The 18567-nt window shown below is 48.5% G+C and overlaps 1 protein-coding gene across 2 annotated transcripts in view; it reads left to right on the top strand.

The window, feature by feature from the left end:
* Nucleotides 1-18567, top strand: part of RELA (RELA proto-oncogene, NF-kB subunit) — a 507042-nt gene that overhangs the window by 213444 nt on the left and 275031 nt on the right. For both annotated transcript variants that reach the window (XM_069644816.1, XM_069644817.1), the window contains exon 7: nucleotides 5740-5874. In XM_069644816.1, the coding sequence (XP_069500917.1) occupies nucleotides 5740-5874 (135 nt within the window). The remainder of the gene's footprint in view (nucleotides 1-5739; nucleotides 5875-18567) is intronic.

The following is an 18567-nucleotide window of genomic DNA, read 5'->3' as shown; positions in this document are numbered from 1 at the left end:
GCATATTGGACTGTCCATTCGAGGGTGACAACCTCTTCCATTCTACAACTGACAAGGTGCTAGATAAAAAGAAAAACAGTTCCCAAACTGCAAAGTTTTTATCCTCACGAAGGCCATGTCCAAGGCATACACCCAGTCGCATCAACGCTTCGATGAGGGGCGGGCGTTCAGCGGGTCCCGGGCTTCCATCAACTGAGGTCTAGACAGCCTGACCGTTCTCGGAGTCAGCACCGGCGCAAACAGAAGGGGGGAGCAAGGGCTTATTTCAGGCCCCTTCCTCTGCACCAGCCTCAGAGGGAAAAGGCATGACTCGTCCCTTTTGTACCCATGTGTCTCCGGTAGGGGGCAGGCTTGCCCATTACGCACAGTCTTGGCGTCGGAGGTTCGCGGACCCCTTGATCCTATCTGTAGTATCCACGGGATACCAGCTACCGGTTCCTCCCTCTCCTCTCTCCTCTCTCCTCCAGTCCTACAGATTGCAGACAGCAACTCAGCGAGGCTTGGGCTTCTACTCCAGGATTTTCGCCATACAAACGAAGAACCACGCTGACCTGAGAGTTGTTGGCACTCTCCATCCTTAACCTCTCCCTCCCTCTCCAAAAATTCAACATGGTTACGCCAGCACTCATTGCAGAGACATTGTGCGGGGGAGATTGGATGTGCTCCCTGTATCTGAAGGACGTGTATCTACATGTCCCAATTTGGCAGCCTCATCGCGCCTTTCTTCAGTTGAGGATCATGGACTACCATTTCCAATGCAAGGTCCCACCCTTTTAGCCTCAACTCAGCCCCCAGGGTATTTACTAGGCTTATGAATGCAGTGGCAGCCCTCCTCAGGGCCGAGGGCCACCATGTCTACCACTACCTGAACGACTGGCTCGTTAACTCGAGATCTCTGGTGGCGGTTCACCACACTCCCTCCACACTTATGATCACACTCCACAAACTGGGATTTTCTATCAATCTCAAGAAGTCTCAGCTGCAGCCTACTCGGAGACTGGCCCTCATATGGGACCTGAGCGCCGAGAGAGTTTTCCCCTTGGAGGACAAGATCATGGCCTTCAAGATGGCCGCTGGTCACTTTCTCAGCCGAGAGGTGACCTTGGTTTGGTGGTACCGGCATTTATTAGGTATCATGGCAGCGGTCCTACTGGCCGTTCTCCACCCCAAGACTCAAGATGAGGAGATTGCAGCTGCACTTCGCAGCCTCATGGAATCGGGAGCGGGGCTCATCTGGTGGTCCAAAGACTGCAACCTGAGGCCGGGCAAGCCCTTCCGGCAGACAGCACCTCAGGTCACCACCACCACGGATTCCTCCCTGGAAGGCTGGGGCGCTACACTGGACAACCAGTGTCCATGGAGTCTGGTCCCTTCAGGAGCAGGAGGCTCATCAACTGGCTGGAGCTGAAAGCTATCTGGCTCACTCTCAAAGCTTTCCTTCCGCTTATTTGCGGCAAAGTGGTCCTCATTCAAACCGACCACTCCACCAGCATGTATTACATCAACAAGCAGGGTGGCACTAGGTCCCCTTTGTGCATTCTAGCGGTCAGCATGTGGGAATGGTCCCTAGAAAACATCTACCTGAATGCAATCTACCTCCCGGGGGAGTCCATCCTGGAGGCGGACAGGCTCAGCAGACTGCGAGCTGACTATTACGAATGGCAATTGAAGGTCCTGCTCGGGATCTTCAGTAGATGGGGACATCCTCTGGTGGATCTTTTGCCACCTGGCCCAACAGGAAGTGCCTGAGTTTCATGTCATGGCAGGGGCAGGGCCGCGGCTCTTTGGGCTATGCTTCCCGATACAGTGGACAACATGACTGCTTATGCATTTCTTCCCACGCCCCTTGTCCACAGGGTGATCTGCAAGATGAGAGAAGCGTGTCGCCTCCGCATCATTCTGATAGCTCTGTGGTGGCTGGCGAAGCCATGGTTCTCGGAGCTCCTCGACCTCTCGAACAGGCTTCCCAGTCACCTGCCGCTGGGCCCACCTCACCTTCTATTGCAGCAGGGGGACAGGGTCATCCACCCCGCCCCAAAGAAGTTAGCCCTTGCAGCGTGGTTCTTGAGCAGGTCACACTGAAGCATCTGAGCCTGTCCCAGGTTAACCCAGACCTCATTCAGGGCACTAGGAGCCTGGCTACTAGGAGCCAGTACAAGAGTAAATTGACTAGGTTCTGTCACTGGTGCAGACTCTAAGGAGATCGCCCTCTTCCCCCCCTTACTTGTACCTTGGACCATGCGCTTTCCTTCTCGGCACACCTCGGTAACTCGGGTGTGCAAATGGACACACATGCAGCACCCACCTTGTGGCCATAGGAACCTACAGGAACTTGGAGGAGGTCCTCCAACCCGGTGGTTAAATGGCATCTGGCGGGCTTCACCAGGCTCTACCCGCCCATCAAGAAACCATACCCTGTATGGGACCTCTATGTAGTGTTGGGCGCGCTGGCACACAAACCTTTCGAACTAATGGCATCTACAGACACAGACTGGTCACCATTATAACAGCCCTCTTGGTGGGTCTTACGTCTGCACGTAGGGTCAGCGAGATCCAGCCACTGGATGCTTCAGAACCCTACACTACTTTTCACAGAGATGAGGTGGTCCTGAGAACGCTCCCCGCATTCCTACCTATAGGTGTTTCTCCTTTCCATCTAAATGAGGAGATGCTGTTACTTTCTTTGCCGATCCTAAGGACAATGCTCAAAGAGTCTTCCACTGTCTGGATGTCAGACGTGCACTGAAATTCTATCTGGACAGGACTAGGAGCTTCCGCAAGTCGGGCGCTCTGTCACCTTCGGGCAGGGGTGGGGGTTCAAGGCCGAGGTATCGGGCAGGCTTAAGATGGGCAGCACAAACTACTTCCAGCGAACATGCATGCCCACGCTGTCAGAGGAAAGGCCACGGCGGTCGCATTCCAGAGACTGGTCCTGTGCCAGGTCATCAGCAGGGCAGCCAACTGGGCCACCCTTTCAGCTTTCTGCAAGCACTACTGTTTGGACGCCGGCTAAGTCATATGCGGCTTTCGGACAAGCAGTTCTAACAGTACTTGTTTTCTTAAGTAGGGACACCTCTCCAACCTGGGGCTACATTCAGTTGTAATCGCCCATGCAGTATGGAGGAAATTGGATGGGGCATAGGAATAATTATAAGTTACTCACTTTAGTGACTAATGTACACTTAGTCCATAGTCCCCTTTCCTCTATACGTCCCACCATCCTCATTCCTAATAAAACTGGTGTCATTAGTCAATGGTAATATTGTTGATGCGTCATTGGGGACCGAGGAGTAGCGCTGGTGGGCAGAGTCAGGGGAGCGCATGCTCCCCGGGCCGTGCGCCTCCAAATTTTAAGGGGAAGAAGGTTATTTCTATTGAAAAAGGTTCGGTCTCCCGTCCCTCGCGAGGGACGCCCATGCATTATGGAGGAAAGGGTCTATGGACTAGGAGTAAGTTAGTCACTACGGTGAGTAATTTAATATTTTCCTCTCATAAGGAAAACGATACAGATGATACCCAAAGATTGTTGCAGGATAATCTTGGTAGCCCCTTACTGGCACAGGCAGACCTGGTTCTCCCATCGCCTTCAATTGGCAGCGGACAATCCAATTCATCTAGGATCTTGGGCCAATGTTCTATCCCAAAACAGGATGATCTTTCATCACGACCCAGGCTCTCAAGTTAACAGCGTGGCTCCTGACCACTCCGAATTCGGTCATTTGAATATCACTCAGAACTGTCGGCGCATTCTAGCAGCAGCTAGAGCCCCTGCTACCAACATTTCCTTTAGCCAAAAATGGAAAAGATTCTGTGCCTGGTGTGCACAACAGCCTGACCTGCCTCTGCTAGCTATAACACCTCATCAGATCCTTCCTTATCTGCTAAAGTTAGCTACAGAGGGTCTGGCAATCTCTTCCATCAAAGTGCACTTATCGGCACTCTCCAGATTTACAGGGAAAAAATCTCCTCTCTACAGCGACATGCTAATCAAACACTTCTTAAAAGGCCCTTTTCGTACCTTCCCGCCAAAGAAAAAGATTACACCTATATGGAGCCTGAACCTGTTCCTAGCACAGCTTATGAAGCCTCCATTCAAACCTTTGTCGACAACCCACATCAAATTCCTAACTTCGAAAGTGGCTTTTTAAGTGGCCATTACATCTTCTAGATGTGATTTGGAGTTTCAAGCCTTGGTTATAGACCCTCCGTATCGATGGTTCATGAGGGACAAAGTGGTTCTCTCCACAAATCCTCATTTCATTCCTGAAGTACCTTCAGAGTTTCATAAAAATGCTACCATAACTCTACCCACATTCTTTCCAAATGCCACTTCACCAGCAGAAGAGGATCTGCACTCTCTGGGTGTCAAAAGGGCATTGAAATATTATCTGGATCGCACAAAATCTTTTTAGATGGACTAAGCAGCTGTTTGTAACCTTTGGTCCATCCAACAAAGGAAGATCCATATCAAAACAAGACATTTCAAGATGGGTTTCATATACAATCTACTTCTGCCAGTCTAAGGCCAACAGACAGTTATAATCGACCCCCAGAGCGCACTCCACTATAGCCACGGCTGCCTCTGCAGCTCTCTGGTCTGGGGTACCCATTAGAGACATTTGCCAAGCGGCAACATGGGCTATGCCCCACACTTTCACAAGGCACTGCTGCTTATACAAGCAACATGCTGAGGATGTACAGATGGGACGGGCACTTCGACTGTTCCAGTAAGGTAAGCCCCACAGCTTACGGGGTTGTTTCCTTTCTCTACTTGAAGATGTATTATTTTTGCATTAACGCAGACCATTTTAAAGTACCTAATAATCTGTGTTTGCCGGGTTTCCACCTCCTGAGCATTTATACTGCTACAAAATCTATTCACAGCATGTGAAGCCATGAAAGATCCAATGCTGGAGAAGGGAGTAGAATCTTACCTGTAACTCCATTTCTCCAGCGTTGGTATCTTTCATGGATTCACATGCGCCCTCCAGCCTACCCCCTTTAGGCAAACATCCTCTTTGAAAGATACCCTTCAGCTGGAGTGGTTGGAATCTGAGAGGAAGCTGCTTGGGCAGAGCTGTACACTTGACGTCCCATTGGTGGGTACCAAAAGCACCCAGAATGACTTTGATGGGACACTCAAGGTGCCAATTTCTTCCATAGGACAATTACTAAGTCAAAGTTACTGGGGTTTCCCAGCCTGACGACTGGGAATATTCACAGCATGTGAATCCATGAAAGATGCCAATGCTGGAGAAATGGAGTTACAGGTAAGAAACTACTACCTTATTATTCGTTTTGAGGCAGGAAAACCCCTCATAGAAGTAGGGATAGCGAGATCTTTTCTTCCTTTTCCTCACTTTAATGAAAGACCATAGCCAAAGCCATGTCACCTTTGCGACCGCTTTGCATGTGCCCCTCTATATTCCAACTTGCCCCACAACACCTTGCTTATGTGCCCACTGATTACTGTTACCATTCTTAAGCAAACCTTAATGAATATGCTCAGACTACTGCTGTGACCTGCTGCACAATATTTGATAGACATAATATTTACTGTCTAGCTAAATACCACATTGTGTATGTTATTTGACAATCCGTTTGAGACCATCTAAACTAGGATTTTCTTTTATGGTTTTATAAAAGCAACATGTTACAATGTTCATCGAAATATCTTTTCGTAGCATTTGGCTTTCCATTCTCTTTGTTACCCTGATATGTTGACAATCTTTGTTTCAGTGTCTATAGCTGAGCTCAAGGGGGACTATGATCTCAATGCGGTGCGTCTCTGCTTCCAGGTCTTCATCCAGGATCACTCCTGTGGCCAGTACATGCAGCTGCCTAAAGTGGTATCGCAGCCCATTTTTGATAACCGTAAGGAGGTTTTACAACTACTAATGTTCATTAAATGGTAGTACGATGTGTATGGTCACCAAAATGTGTATTTGGTTTCACAACTCACTAAAAAATTGTGTGGGCATTGAGTGGTACAATGCTACTGTAGTAGATATTTGTGTTTATCTCCACTTGTGAGCAGTAGGTTTGTTATTGACATTGTCACCAATACCATATTTTATTACATAAAGTAAATTCATTCTTACACTATCCTTGGTGCAGCACTGTTGCAGTGCGACTTTAGGAGCGTGAGTGATGACGCCCTACTCACTAGCTCTTCCCTAAGCAACAATCCAGTGCAAGATCTGGTGATGAATTACCACGCCATACAGTGACAAACTTAAGCACCCCTACAATTGCAAGAGCGTAAAAATGAACACCCTTATTATGTTACTGCAGAATAGAAATAGTCTACTCGATTGAAATTTTATTCTGTAATAAAACCAGGTTGGCGATCATAAAAACAAGTTGTGATTTGTTTATTTAAATAGCACAGCAATAATGGTAAAACATTAGAGCTTAGAAGTATTGGAGGTCTTTGCTTGTCCTGGGCCAGAATGGTGGAAATAGTCCAAAAGCTACTGAACACACCTTTTTAAAAGGCATCCAACACACTGCTTTTGTGCCATGGATCGCTTCAATACTCTGCAGAACTTGTCACTATTTCACTAGCAGTTTCTAGAGTTGGGCCAACAATTGCAGGCCATTCTATACACTAACTTCAGACGACTGTCGCTACTAATGTTTCCTAATAACTCCTTTTTGGTTGATGGTAGTTGCACAGGCTAGAGATTTTTTTTCTTTTATATTTGTTGCCCCCTTTCTGCCATTTTTAACTCCTCCTTACTGCCCCGATCGCTCTGATTAGAGACTAATTTCTGCATGGGAGGGGCAAATATTGGTCTCAAGAAGCACACGCTACACAAGGGAGTTAAGCGGCTGGAGTGCCCTCCCCTGCCATTAAATTACATTCCCTCAACACATGGAGGCCAGCGACTGCCCCAACTGCCTTTATCCGGCACACTCCATCCAGGACTGCTCAATCTGTCAGTCAAACTCTCCGGGACCGCCACTGCAGGGTTGTGGCTTGGCTCAATGGCACGGGGAGCCTCTGACTCTGCTTCAGTCAGTAGTCATGCCTTAGTCAGAGCATATCAGTCCAGCGTGCTTCCTCTTCCTAGAGGTAAAGATCACACAAGGATACCTCTCGGAGTAAAAAAGGCAAAAAAGGTCCAGCCGACCTCTGCCAACTTGGCCTCAACAGCGACATCACTGACCGCGCCAACTGCTGCTTCGACGTCTAAGAAGCTTTCATTGTGATGGGTAAACGGGTCAGGCCTTCTTCCTTCTCTACACCTCTGTCGACGGGTCAAGTCAGCAGGTCTTTGTCCATTACTCTTTCGACGAGTCCGGGCACGTCCTCGTGGCACGTGAAGGGTCTTGATCGCCGACCCCATCAACGTTCCACAAAGCAAAAACTTGTCCACACTGTCATCGACTGGCAAGGTTCCATATCATTCAACAGTAGCTAGGTGGTCCCCTTAACCCATTGACATCAGGGGAAACATAACTAAATAAATGAAGAGTCACATGGGATAAATCAATATTCGTTTACATATTTCCATTAATCATTGTGCTATGCTATAGTCCACTCTTTTTTTTCCTCGGTTTATTAGACCATACCACCTATGATAAACCCTTCTCATCAACAGGAATATATTCATGCACAGTTGTCAACACACATACAATGTTCAAAATCTATGCACTCTCCATTAGTGTTGGCTTTTCACACTGTTTGATGCACGTTTCTCGATTCGCTGTCCAAATTGTGATCAAATTAACCTATTATTTTTCTTTATCGTCCGATGGATAGAGCTTTTGACGTGTTATATTTAAGATGTTTACAATCATATATTCCCGTTGAATAGATATGGGTGATCATAGCTAGCATGGTCTAATAAACTGTTGACAAGCATGGTTTATTGCACGATGGTGATTAATGGAAATATGTAAATATTGATTTATCCCATGCAACACTTCCGCTTCATTTAAGGTTCGATATCAACCACTGCAGGCCTCGGCGACTATCATCTCCTCCTTTCGATCTACAGCTGGCGCCCTGCAACCACCTTCGGCCCTGGCCGTGCTGCCATTGCCTCCAAGCCAGTTTCCACTTGAGCAGATTCTTCAGGATCCCGACTCTGATGTGCTAGTAGGGCGTTTCTCTGAGGGAGAAACGCCCACTGTGGAGTTGGAGACTGCGCAGTCTTGTCCTAAGTTGGCCATGCCTCCCCCTACGGCGATGCCAGCACCTGTGGGGCTGCAGCCTTCAACTCCAGTTGGCCCATCACCAAGGCAGCCGCCACCCCTTCCAGGGGACTGTACTGGAGATATCTTCATGGACATACAAAACACGTTGTAGTCCTTAGTGTCTGAGCTGCTGCACCGGCTACCTGGCCCACCCACTCCCCAACGAGACCTGTGGGGATCACGCAATGCACCTCCTCGTGCCCCAAGGGACCCGCTGCCGCCTTTCCCTGTGCATAATCTTACAGACACTGAATCTGAAGATGTGTCCCAGGGAGGGAGAGAGAGAGAGAGATAGAGATAGATAGATATATATACACTCACACTCACACACCATTTCCCCGCCCCCCCCCCCCCCCCCCCAACTGATTAGTTTGAAGACCTGGTGTCAGATGATGGTGAACCAGATGTTTCTCTCTGCGATTCTCCCTAGATGAAATCTGATCCTTTCATGCCCTAATGTCAAGGGCTTCAAATTGGATTGGTCCCCGAGGAGCAGAAGGAGGGTTTCCTCTACCAGTGTTGCAAGCAGCTCAGGAAGTCTGTTGGGAGACATGGGAGGACGGTCTGTTAACCTTGACCAACCCTTCCTCAGCATCTCCAAAAAAAAGGAGAGGACCGACGAAAAAATAAAGGGTTCTGGATTCCGCACCCAAGACCCTCGGATCACAACCCTGTCCTGATTCTGTGGTGTCCCCAGCTGCCGCAAACGCTCATTGATCCCCTCCTTGCAATGCTCTGTTCCCCCTTGGCAAAGAGGTCAAGCATCTGGATGTCTTTTGGCAAGTGTATAATAAAAACTGCTACCGCCATCAAGGCAGCCAATGCTAAGGCCATTTTATCAAGATATGACTGATAACTTTGAAGTTGGGTTCCATTCACAAATTCCTACTGGAAGATAAAAAGGCTTTCTCTCTGCTTGCCACTCGGGCCATGCAATTTCAGTCTTTTGACATTGGAGGCATTGGCTTCAGACAGCTGGGCGACACTGCTGTTTTATGCAGGCAAGGATGGCTTAAGGTCACCAACTTTCAGCCAGAAGTTCAAACCAAGGTAGTGGATATGCCCTCTTAATGGCTTAGATTTATTTGTCAAGAAGGTGGTAGACACCTTGCAAACCATTAAGGCGTACACGGAAATAGTACATTCCCTAGGCGTACTGCAACAACGCTGCAAATCCTTTCGATATGGAAAGACTTGTTCCCCTCGAACATCAAGATATTACTATTAGGAAGAATTCTCTGTTTAGGCTGAATTTCCTAACCTAGTGAGTCCCCCAGCAGCTTTGCTGGATTTTTGGGGTTTATTTTTTTCTCCTGCCAAGAGTGAGACTCTTTTACCCTCACTCTTGGACATGATTTGAGTGTGTTTCTTTGACCCTAGATGTGTTTAATGGGCTATGGGGTCTTTTACTCCATAGGGCTTCATGTGTTTTTGTGATGTGTGTTACACAGCACCCTCAGTGCAGTAACACAGGGGTGTCATAGTGACTCCCCATTATAGGCTCCATACCCTGGGACTGACTACTGTCTCCCAGGGTCTGTAAAGTCACCATTGACTTTACTAGTCTTAAATTCTGAACAGAACCAGTACAAACCATCATATTGTGGACGTACTGGCTGGGGCAATTTGATTACCCTGAGGTCTGTTAGTCGAGGGGGCATGTCTCCGTCCCCCCTGATCGAGTTTTGGCTGGTGGCAGTGGATACTACTTTTTATATTGAACCGCAAATATTTCTCTTTGGGATTTTCCCATTGATCGAGGCTACTATCTTTATTTATTTAATTACCATAGCCTCGAACATACCGCCGGTTTATTTAATATTAATTCTCCGGTTGGTATTTTTTGCCAAAACTCGGTTCAAAAATGGCATTTGTGTTCTCTTCTGTGACTCCAACCCAAGTCGAGCCCTTTGTTCCACTTTTTTGGCGGGCTTCTCCACAGAAGCCCTCCAAAGTGGTGCCACTCTGTCTGGGGTACTTAGGAGGGGGGATTTAGGCACCCTGGACTGAGTTGCCTAGACAACTCAAGTCGCACTCCATCCTGATTGGCCCAAGTGGTGAGCCAGCCAGCTCACCACTTAGCATGTTTGAGTGACAGCTAGGCTGAGTGAGTGGGGGTTTTCTGCATAAAAGCAGGGCTTTGGGGACTGGAACTTCAGAAGTCGCCACAGGACCTAAGAATCCGACGAGGGAGAAGCTGAGCCGACCTGCCACGACGACACCACCGGTGGAGCCCTGCTGGACCGTCTCACCACTTTTCCGAACGACAGAGGAGATCTCCCACCGGAGAGTCTTCTTCCTTTGACTGGTGGGGATAACCAGTTTCACCGTCTTTTCGCCTTCCCGACGTATCTCGTGGCCGCCTTGCCTGTGCCAAGCACCCCGGCAACCGGGATACCACGTTTTACCACGACCGCGCCTCCATCTGTGGCTCTGCACTCCAATGGATTGCCTCCTTCCTCAGCAACAGGAAACAAATCTCCTTCCTCTCCCCTTTTGTCTCAACTGCTCGCGCTGTGAACACTTGAGTACCCCAAGGTGCATGCCTCTCTGCTCTTCTCTTCAACATCCATCTGACCAGTCTACCAGGAATCACCCGTGTGCGCAACCTCTCCTGTTAAAACTACGCCGACGATACCCAAATTATCCTAAAAATCCCCAAGACCAGCACCAACCCACTTCCGGACCTTGAAGCTTGTCTCCCTAATATTAACCGATGGATGACAAGTAACCACCTCCTTTTGAACACTGATAAAACTGAAATCATGGTGTACGGCAATACTGCCCTTCTCCCACAACCACACCCATGGCCCCCCTCCCTCGGCCCAGCCCCTCCTGCCCACTCCAATATAGTGAAAAACATAGGATGCACCATGGACTCAGGCCTAAACCTCTCCCGTCTGATCATTTTTGTTTCAAAATGCTGTCATTACTGCCTCAAGTTGCTTACTCATATTTCCTTACCTCTCCTACCCCAACAGACTCACAGCTGCTATATCTATTGTTAAATTGAGACTGGACTATGCCAACTCCTTATATCTGGGAGCACCGGAATAGCAACTAAAACTCCAAAGAGCCCAAAACGCTGCCGCCCAAATCCTCCTCGCCCTCAGTCACAGAGACCACATCTCACCTGCTCTCCGCACGCTCCACTGGCTCCCAGTCGGACGAAGGTCCACCTTCGAGACCCTATGCATTACCCACCGAGCAGTGCACACGACCAGCCCTAACTATAAGAGAAGATAAAACCCTACCTCCCATTTCACACCCTAAGATAAGCACTGCCCTCTTTCTAGAGATTCCAACTTCTAACTCGGTCAGGATCGGAGGATCCGCCTTCTCAACCTTGGCCAAAACTCTGTGGAACTCACTCCCCCCCACATATTCGACACACCCAAGACTACATGGCCTTCCGCAAAGCTCTAAAAACCTGTCTTTTCCATAAATGCCAATTAAGACCATCTAAGGCAGCTGAAACCTTGCAACCTGCGGACAAATGTTCACAAAATCCCGAGCAATGACACCTCTGAATTCGACTATTAAGTCACTCATAATTTTACTCTGAACACAGCAATCGCAAACACCGTCCTGAAATCCAGAACAGCAAGCTCTTTAGATCAAAACCTCTGCCCAGACACTCGCCTCTCCTATCAGCATTCTCACTCTCTACTCTACACCAACACACAATTTGAGTGCAGCTATGCCCCTTGATCAATTTCGGCCTAGCTGCTCACATACGAACAATACTTTATGAACACCTCAACAGTCTGATAAAACGCAACTATACCCCACAAAAATTGGCCTAGCTGCACACATGCATCCTGCAGAGGCCTAACGCAGCCAGAACCCAGTCTTGGTGAACAAACTCCTGACTGCACACATTCAACTAGCATCAAATACCACCACACCTAATGCTAGGATGCAGCTAACATCAGCCAATCGCATCCGCTGCACACTTAATCAGTGCACCCAATGACACCTTGCTCTTTCGACTGACCTGGACTTGTGTCCCAGAGAGCGTTCAACCTACCAGCACTTTGGTTCATACCAATGATATATAGAGCACTATATTAATACCTAATAACATAACAAACCAGCTGTATATCCCGGTATTAGGATTCCTTTTGCAGTGTCTTTGCAGGTCTGCGTTGAAAAGGGCAAGGGCACTTCCCTTCTTGTCGTCCTTTCTGGTCTCGCCGCTTTTCGCCTCAGTTTGAACTGCCGGTTCGCAATAGCTGCTGCCTCGTGTGGTTGGCCTTGCCCAAAGTGTGCTTATGTGCTTCACCTTTTATCCCTGTGGGGGAGAGAAAGGGCTGTGAGGTGTGTGTAGGTGTCAATTGCCTGACTTTGTCTGACCCTTGTGTTGGGACATGTCAAGTAAACCGCTCTGGTGTTAGTCTGTTTGTCAGTGTAGGAAAGTGTTGATGTTGGAAAAGGGGGGTGACATTTCTAGATATCCTATGTAGTAGGATGGGGAAAAGGTGTTACAGGGAAAGGGGTAACACGTCTCGCCCATCAATATCCCCCTTCCACTCGACGAAGACCCCTTATCCAGGTGATCCCCACTGGTCCACCCCCAAGAACTGGATCCAATAGCAATGGCCATGTCCTGGCCACCTGTATGACAGATCCCCGGGGACTAGTATAGTCACATAACCAAATGCCTAGCCCTGTGTTTACACACCTTTTGTTGCTCGGGTACGTATGTCCACCCGTACCTCGATGACTGGCTGTTGCAGGAGGAGTCCCTTGCCCTGACAATCCACCACACCGCAAGGACTATCCAATGCTTACTGGCTCTAGGATGCTCTGTAAACTTTCCAAAATCCCGTCTGACCCCCCTCTCTGTGAGCGCTCCATTTGGGGCTCACTTGGACACACGATCTTGCGTGGCCACTCCTTTCAGAGGAGAGGGTGCAATCACTTCTTGCTAAAGTAATCTTAACGTTCCCAGATGTCAATGGCCTCTGTCGTCTCCTAAAATCCCTGTTAAGGATGATGTCCTTGTACATTCCTCTCCTTCAGCATTGTAGGCTCTGCCTCTCCAGGAATTCCATGATGCACGCTGGCGGCAGGCCTTTGGTTTGTGAGAGGACAAGATATTGCAGACACAGCAATTCAAAGATGCTTTGCGCTGATGGCCAGTCCGTGCTCATCTCGTCAAGGGCGCTTCTTTTCGACTATCGCCCCCCTCATCCCCCCCCCCCCCATCAAGTGAATGTCACTATGGAGGCCTCGTTAGAGGGCTGGGATGCGAATACAAGTCTCTGGACACACAAGGCAAAATCTCTTCATTTTGTATTGACCTTTCAAAAGCCGCATTTATACATATTGTGCATATAAATAAACAAAATGCAACAAAAGAAACTTGGCTATCAGCAGGGCAGCAATTGCATCAAAAACATTCCCTTCTGGTGTCGTGTTCAGGATCAAATAAAAACAAAGATAAATAATAGGCCAGTGATTCAGGGCTACACGTTTCGAGGGGTTCAACATCATACAGATCCAGGAACATACAAGGCTGGTATGATACAAAAGGTATATTAACACGCAATCACAGCCACCTCAAGGTCTCATCAGGTTGGCACAACACTTCCTGCAAGATAAGCCTTCAGGTTGGTGGTGGGCTCATTCATATCTTTCTTCAAGGCCATGTACCACTCTACTGTTTCAGCAGTGGACCACTTTAATAAATCCCCCACCATACAGTATAACTAGGGCCTACACTGGTCTTCCAAGACATTCCAATTCTCTGCTTGGCCAGTATACAGGCCAAGTCCACAATCCTAACCACATGTCTGGCCTTATCTGGGACATATGCCCAATAGGCATTCCCTTAGTGGTCCACTTCTATCTACTTAAACCTGCTTCCTCCAGCACCTGCTGGATACTGAGCCAAAAGGCAAGCACTTTTGGACACAGCCAAAACATATGCAGGTCTGCAGGCTCTCTACCACACCACATGGTATCCCTTGCTTATTAAAGTGTGCCACCATTATATAGAGTCATGCAATTCTTGTATAATACATTCAAATGTAGCAGACGAAAGCATGCATTCCTGGAGACCTTTTTTGGTGAACAGTAGCTCAGTGTCCCATTGCCTCATCAAACTTGCATTCCAAATCGACCTCCCATGCCACCTTGATGTGCGAGACACTCTCATTGTCAAGCTCTGGTATAATCGTGCTGCGTGTTTCCACACATCCTCGAAGTCATTTAATGTGGACAGTATGTTATCTCGTTTGGGCTTTTATGGCCAAACAGGCCACTATACCTTAGCATACTTAGTGAGACTTGTATAGCCCAAGAATTGTCCCTTATGAAGGCCATATTCATTAACTTTCTCCAAGAAGTCCCTCAACATTTCATCCTTCAAGATATCTCCCTAAGTGGCAAGGCCCTACTCCTCCCATCATCGGAATTGAGACACATCACCCCTGTCGCTGCACAGGCTAGCCTACAACGGTATGTTCGGAGAGCATGCAGAGGATCTCACGTATCCTATGCTATACTCTTCTCGCTAGATCCAATATGTATGACTTATTTGGGAGGCAGCTATCCGCGATCCACATGGCCTCCTTGAAAACAATGGGTCTTATAGCACCATACATCAGCGAGGTATCCAATGTCTCTGCATCCGACAACCATCCAGCCTGGAACTAAGCCTAAGCAGCCAGGTAGTTTAACTCAAACCACGGCAATTGAACCCTGCCATTTTCGTACCTCAGTCTTAGTGTAGATGGTGCAATTATAAGTTTCTTCCCGACCCAAAGAAACCCTTTCACTAGAGAATCTAAGGATGTAAAGAACTAGCATGGGATGTGAAATAAGACATTCGTGAAGACATACAATATGCGCGGAAGCACCACGATTTTGATTTAATGCCACTCTCCGTTAGTGAAAGCGACAACCGGTTCCAGAACTTCATTGACTAGATTCCCTTCAAAGCGCTCCCAGTATTTTTCACATGCATATCCTCAGGCCGGTGCCATTTGTTGACCCCCTCCCTAGATACCAAAATGTCTGAGTGTCCCAACTTGTATCCAATGATGGGAGCTCGTCCAAGTTGCAGGTACGTAGTCCAGCCAGAGGGAAAATAAAGGACTTCTCCTTGCTAAAGGAGATACCAGCGGGTTTTGTGATACTATAACACTTCTATTTATACAGGAGACAATCGTCTGCATATAGCAAAATCAAGTGACGCACCCATCAATCAAGAGCTCAGCTTCCTCAAACTCACACTGCAAATGCACCCCTAAAGGCTCCAGTGTTAATATATATAACATTAGTGAGAGGGGGCAGTCCTGTCTTGTGTCTCTATGCATCTTCAGGCAGCAGAAATATGCTTACCTGTGAGCAACCTAGCAACAGGTTTGGAATAAATCCTTCTAGAGAAGCCGTCCCAATCCCATAGCTATCCAAGACTGCTTCGATGACGTCTAGTGACACCACTGCATAATGCGCGTCATGTGTTCAGGACCTGTCAATAGTATACTGGAGCCTGCACATATTCAATGATATGCTTCTATTTGGAGCAAATCCGGTCTAGTCAGTGTATCAAAAATCCAGTAACGCGCTTCAGTCATGCGGCCAACAATGTCGTCAGTATCTTGATGTCCTGATTCAGCATCGACCGAGGCCTATAGGATTCACACAGTCCTATAGACCTCTGTCTATAGGAGTCTGGTTTAAGAACCAAGACTATTGTGTATTTGCGCATACTGTTGGGTAGACGCCCTATCTCATAAGCCTCCTCAAACACCCTAAAAAGTACAGGCACCAGTGTGTCACTATAGGTCTTATAAAACTTCGGTAGCCCATCCCCATATAACACGCTGTAGTTCATCCTTAGTTATGGGTGCTTCCAGGGCAGTGGCCTGTTCTGTCGTCACCCTGGGCCTGGGTAGCTAAATATGGGTCAGTGTATAGGTGAACTCGTCCTTATCCACTGGCACCTGAATGTCATAACGACTGGTAATACCGGCTTTGATATGATCAGTCATTTATAACGCGCCTGAACACAAGTGTTTCTAGGTGCGACAAGACAAGGGAGGGAAGACGGAGGGAGGTCAAGACAACAATCTTACTGGGCCTTGTCATGCAGTTCGGGCAAGTGCCACAAAATAAAGTGCAGGGGGAAGGGAGTTGGTGGAAGTGCGAGGTTATCGGGAAGTGCAATCAGACAGCATTGCTCTGAGTAAGTGCAACCAGGACAGAGCGGCTCTTGGTAAGTGTAAGCAGGCAGGGCACTGTAGAGGCAACAGTTAGACAGGCCTTAAGTGCATGTTAGACCCAGAGGCAGTGCAGGGTAGACTGAGTGTGGAGGAGGCTGGTACCCAGAGAGACCCTAAGGTTAGCCAGCAGCCAGTTGGCACAGCATACAGGTAAGTCAGCAGGGGAGAGTCTGGAGCTTCTTCCGGAACCTCAGTTGGTCTGTCTCAAGTTTCAGATGGGCAGGGAGGCCTTTCCAGAGCGAGGTGCCTGCAGAGGAGAGGGATCTACCACCACTCTCTTCCTGGAGAAACGTCTGTCCCTCAGAGTTGGAGGTAGCTGAGTGAACGGCAGGGGTATTTTGGAAGAGAGTTGTATGTAGTGCGGGCCCAGGCCACAAAGCCTTGTGGATGATGCAGAGGGTCTTGAACTTGATCCTTGCAGCCACTGGGAGTCAGTGGAAAGATTTGAGGGCTGGAGAGGTACGGTACCTGGGCTTGAGGTCCAGAATAATTCTCTTTGCCGTTTTGGATTAGTTGCAGAGGGCGGAGAGTAGATGAAGACAGATTGAGGAAGAGGCTGTTGCAGTAGTCCAGCTTGGAGAGAACCAGGGTTCTGGCGACGGTGAGCTTCTGGGGCAAAGTGAGAAAAGGAAGGATACCTCTGAGGAGGTTCAGCTGGTAGTGAGCCTTCTTGGCAAGGTCTGTGATGTGAGAAGAGAAGGAGAGAGTGAAGTCAAAGATTACGCTAAGGTTTTTTGCCTCCCAGGAAGGCAAAGGAAGAGGGCCCAAGGAGTCCGGCCGGAGTGAGAGAGTGAAAGCGGGAGCAGGGATCCCAATGAGAAGGATCTCAGTCTTACTGGCATAAAGGCAGAGATTGTTGGAGGCACACCAATCCTGAATCGCAGATAGACTGCCTGGAATGAGCGAGAGGAGAGGGGGGTTGAGGGCAGCCTGAAAGAGAGCAATGTCATCCGCATAACCCTGAAAGTTAGAAGAGAAGACAGATCAGGTGGGCAAAAGGGGCCCACGTAGACATTGAATAGCGAGGGTGAGAGGATGGAGCCCTGGGGAGCACCACATGGGGGGAGAGAGAGGTGGTTGATATGAAGAACCCAAGGTGGACCTGCGAGGGTCGGTCCGGGAGGAAGGAGGTCAACCAACCCAGGGCCTGATCCCTGATGCACATGTGCTCACAGAGTCGATTGACCAGGATGGCTAATTGACCATGTGGGAAGGTCAAAGAGGATGAGGACAGAAAGAAGGCAGGAGTTAAGATTAGAGAGCAGCTCTTCACGGGTGTTCAGAAAAGCAGTTTCTGTGCCACTGGCTGCTCTGAAGTAATGGACAGAGAACAGATTCAGTGTGGATGGAGGGCGCAGGGGGAGTGTGCAGGAATTTCCCAAGTGTTTCCAGGAGTTTGCCCAGGAAAGGAGTGATGGAGATCGGGCGATAGTTTGCCTGACCGGTAAGGATCGACAGAAGGATTTTTAAGGAGGGGGTGCACAAGGAAGTAATTTGTGGAGTGCTTGTGGAGACATCTGCTGAAGACCTCGTTAATTGCCGCCTGGGACTTGCAGGTCTCGCCACATTCATCTATGAGCTCTGGTATCACCTGCCTGGGTTTCATTTTTACATAACCATGCCTGCAACCGACCTGATTTGTCCCCTTCCCAATGTATTCTGGATGTAAATGTGCCATAATCACATGTCCTAAGCCGTTAACCGGTTTTGGTACATGCTATGTGCAAAGGTAGCAATTCCTCTTCATCGTGGCCCTCTCCAGTCAACCCCCTCCAATTTCTGTATGTTACCCTCCAGTCTGTCCAGCTCGGATATTGAGGTATTCCTTATACCCCTTGCCTTGGCAAAAGTCACCCCCGCACCAGTTGACCAAACTACCAACATTAATATCCATGCACTCCAACTACATTCGCCAAGTGACTTTGGAAAATGTCATCGGAGAGGGCGTTATGATATGGCATTTGTAACGCGCCTATACACAAGTGTTTCAAGGCGCGACGAGGCAGGGAGGGGGGAACAAAGGGAAGACGGACAGCGATTCTACTAGGCCAGGTGTCATTCAGATCGCGCAAGGGTAGGGGGAAGGGAAAAGTGCAGGGGGAAAGGCAGAGGGGAATGTGCAGTATAG

The sequence above is a fragment of the Ambystoma mexicanum genome, chromosome 2p (assembly GCF_040938575.1).
Source record: "Ambystoma mexicanum isolate Mex_15411 chromosome 2p, UKY_AmexF1_1, whole genome shotgun sequence".
In the NCBI taxonomy this organism is placed as follows: domain Eukaryota; kingdom Metazoa; phylum Chordata; class Amphibia; order Caudata; family Ambystomatidae; genus Ambystoma; species Ambystoma mexicanum.
This window is presented reverse-complemented; position numbering and strand designations above follow the sequence as displayed.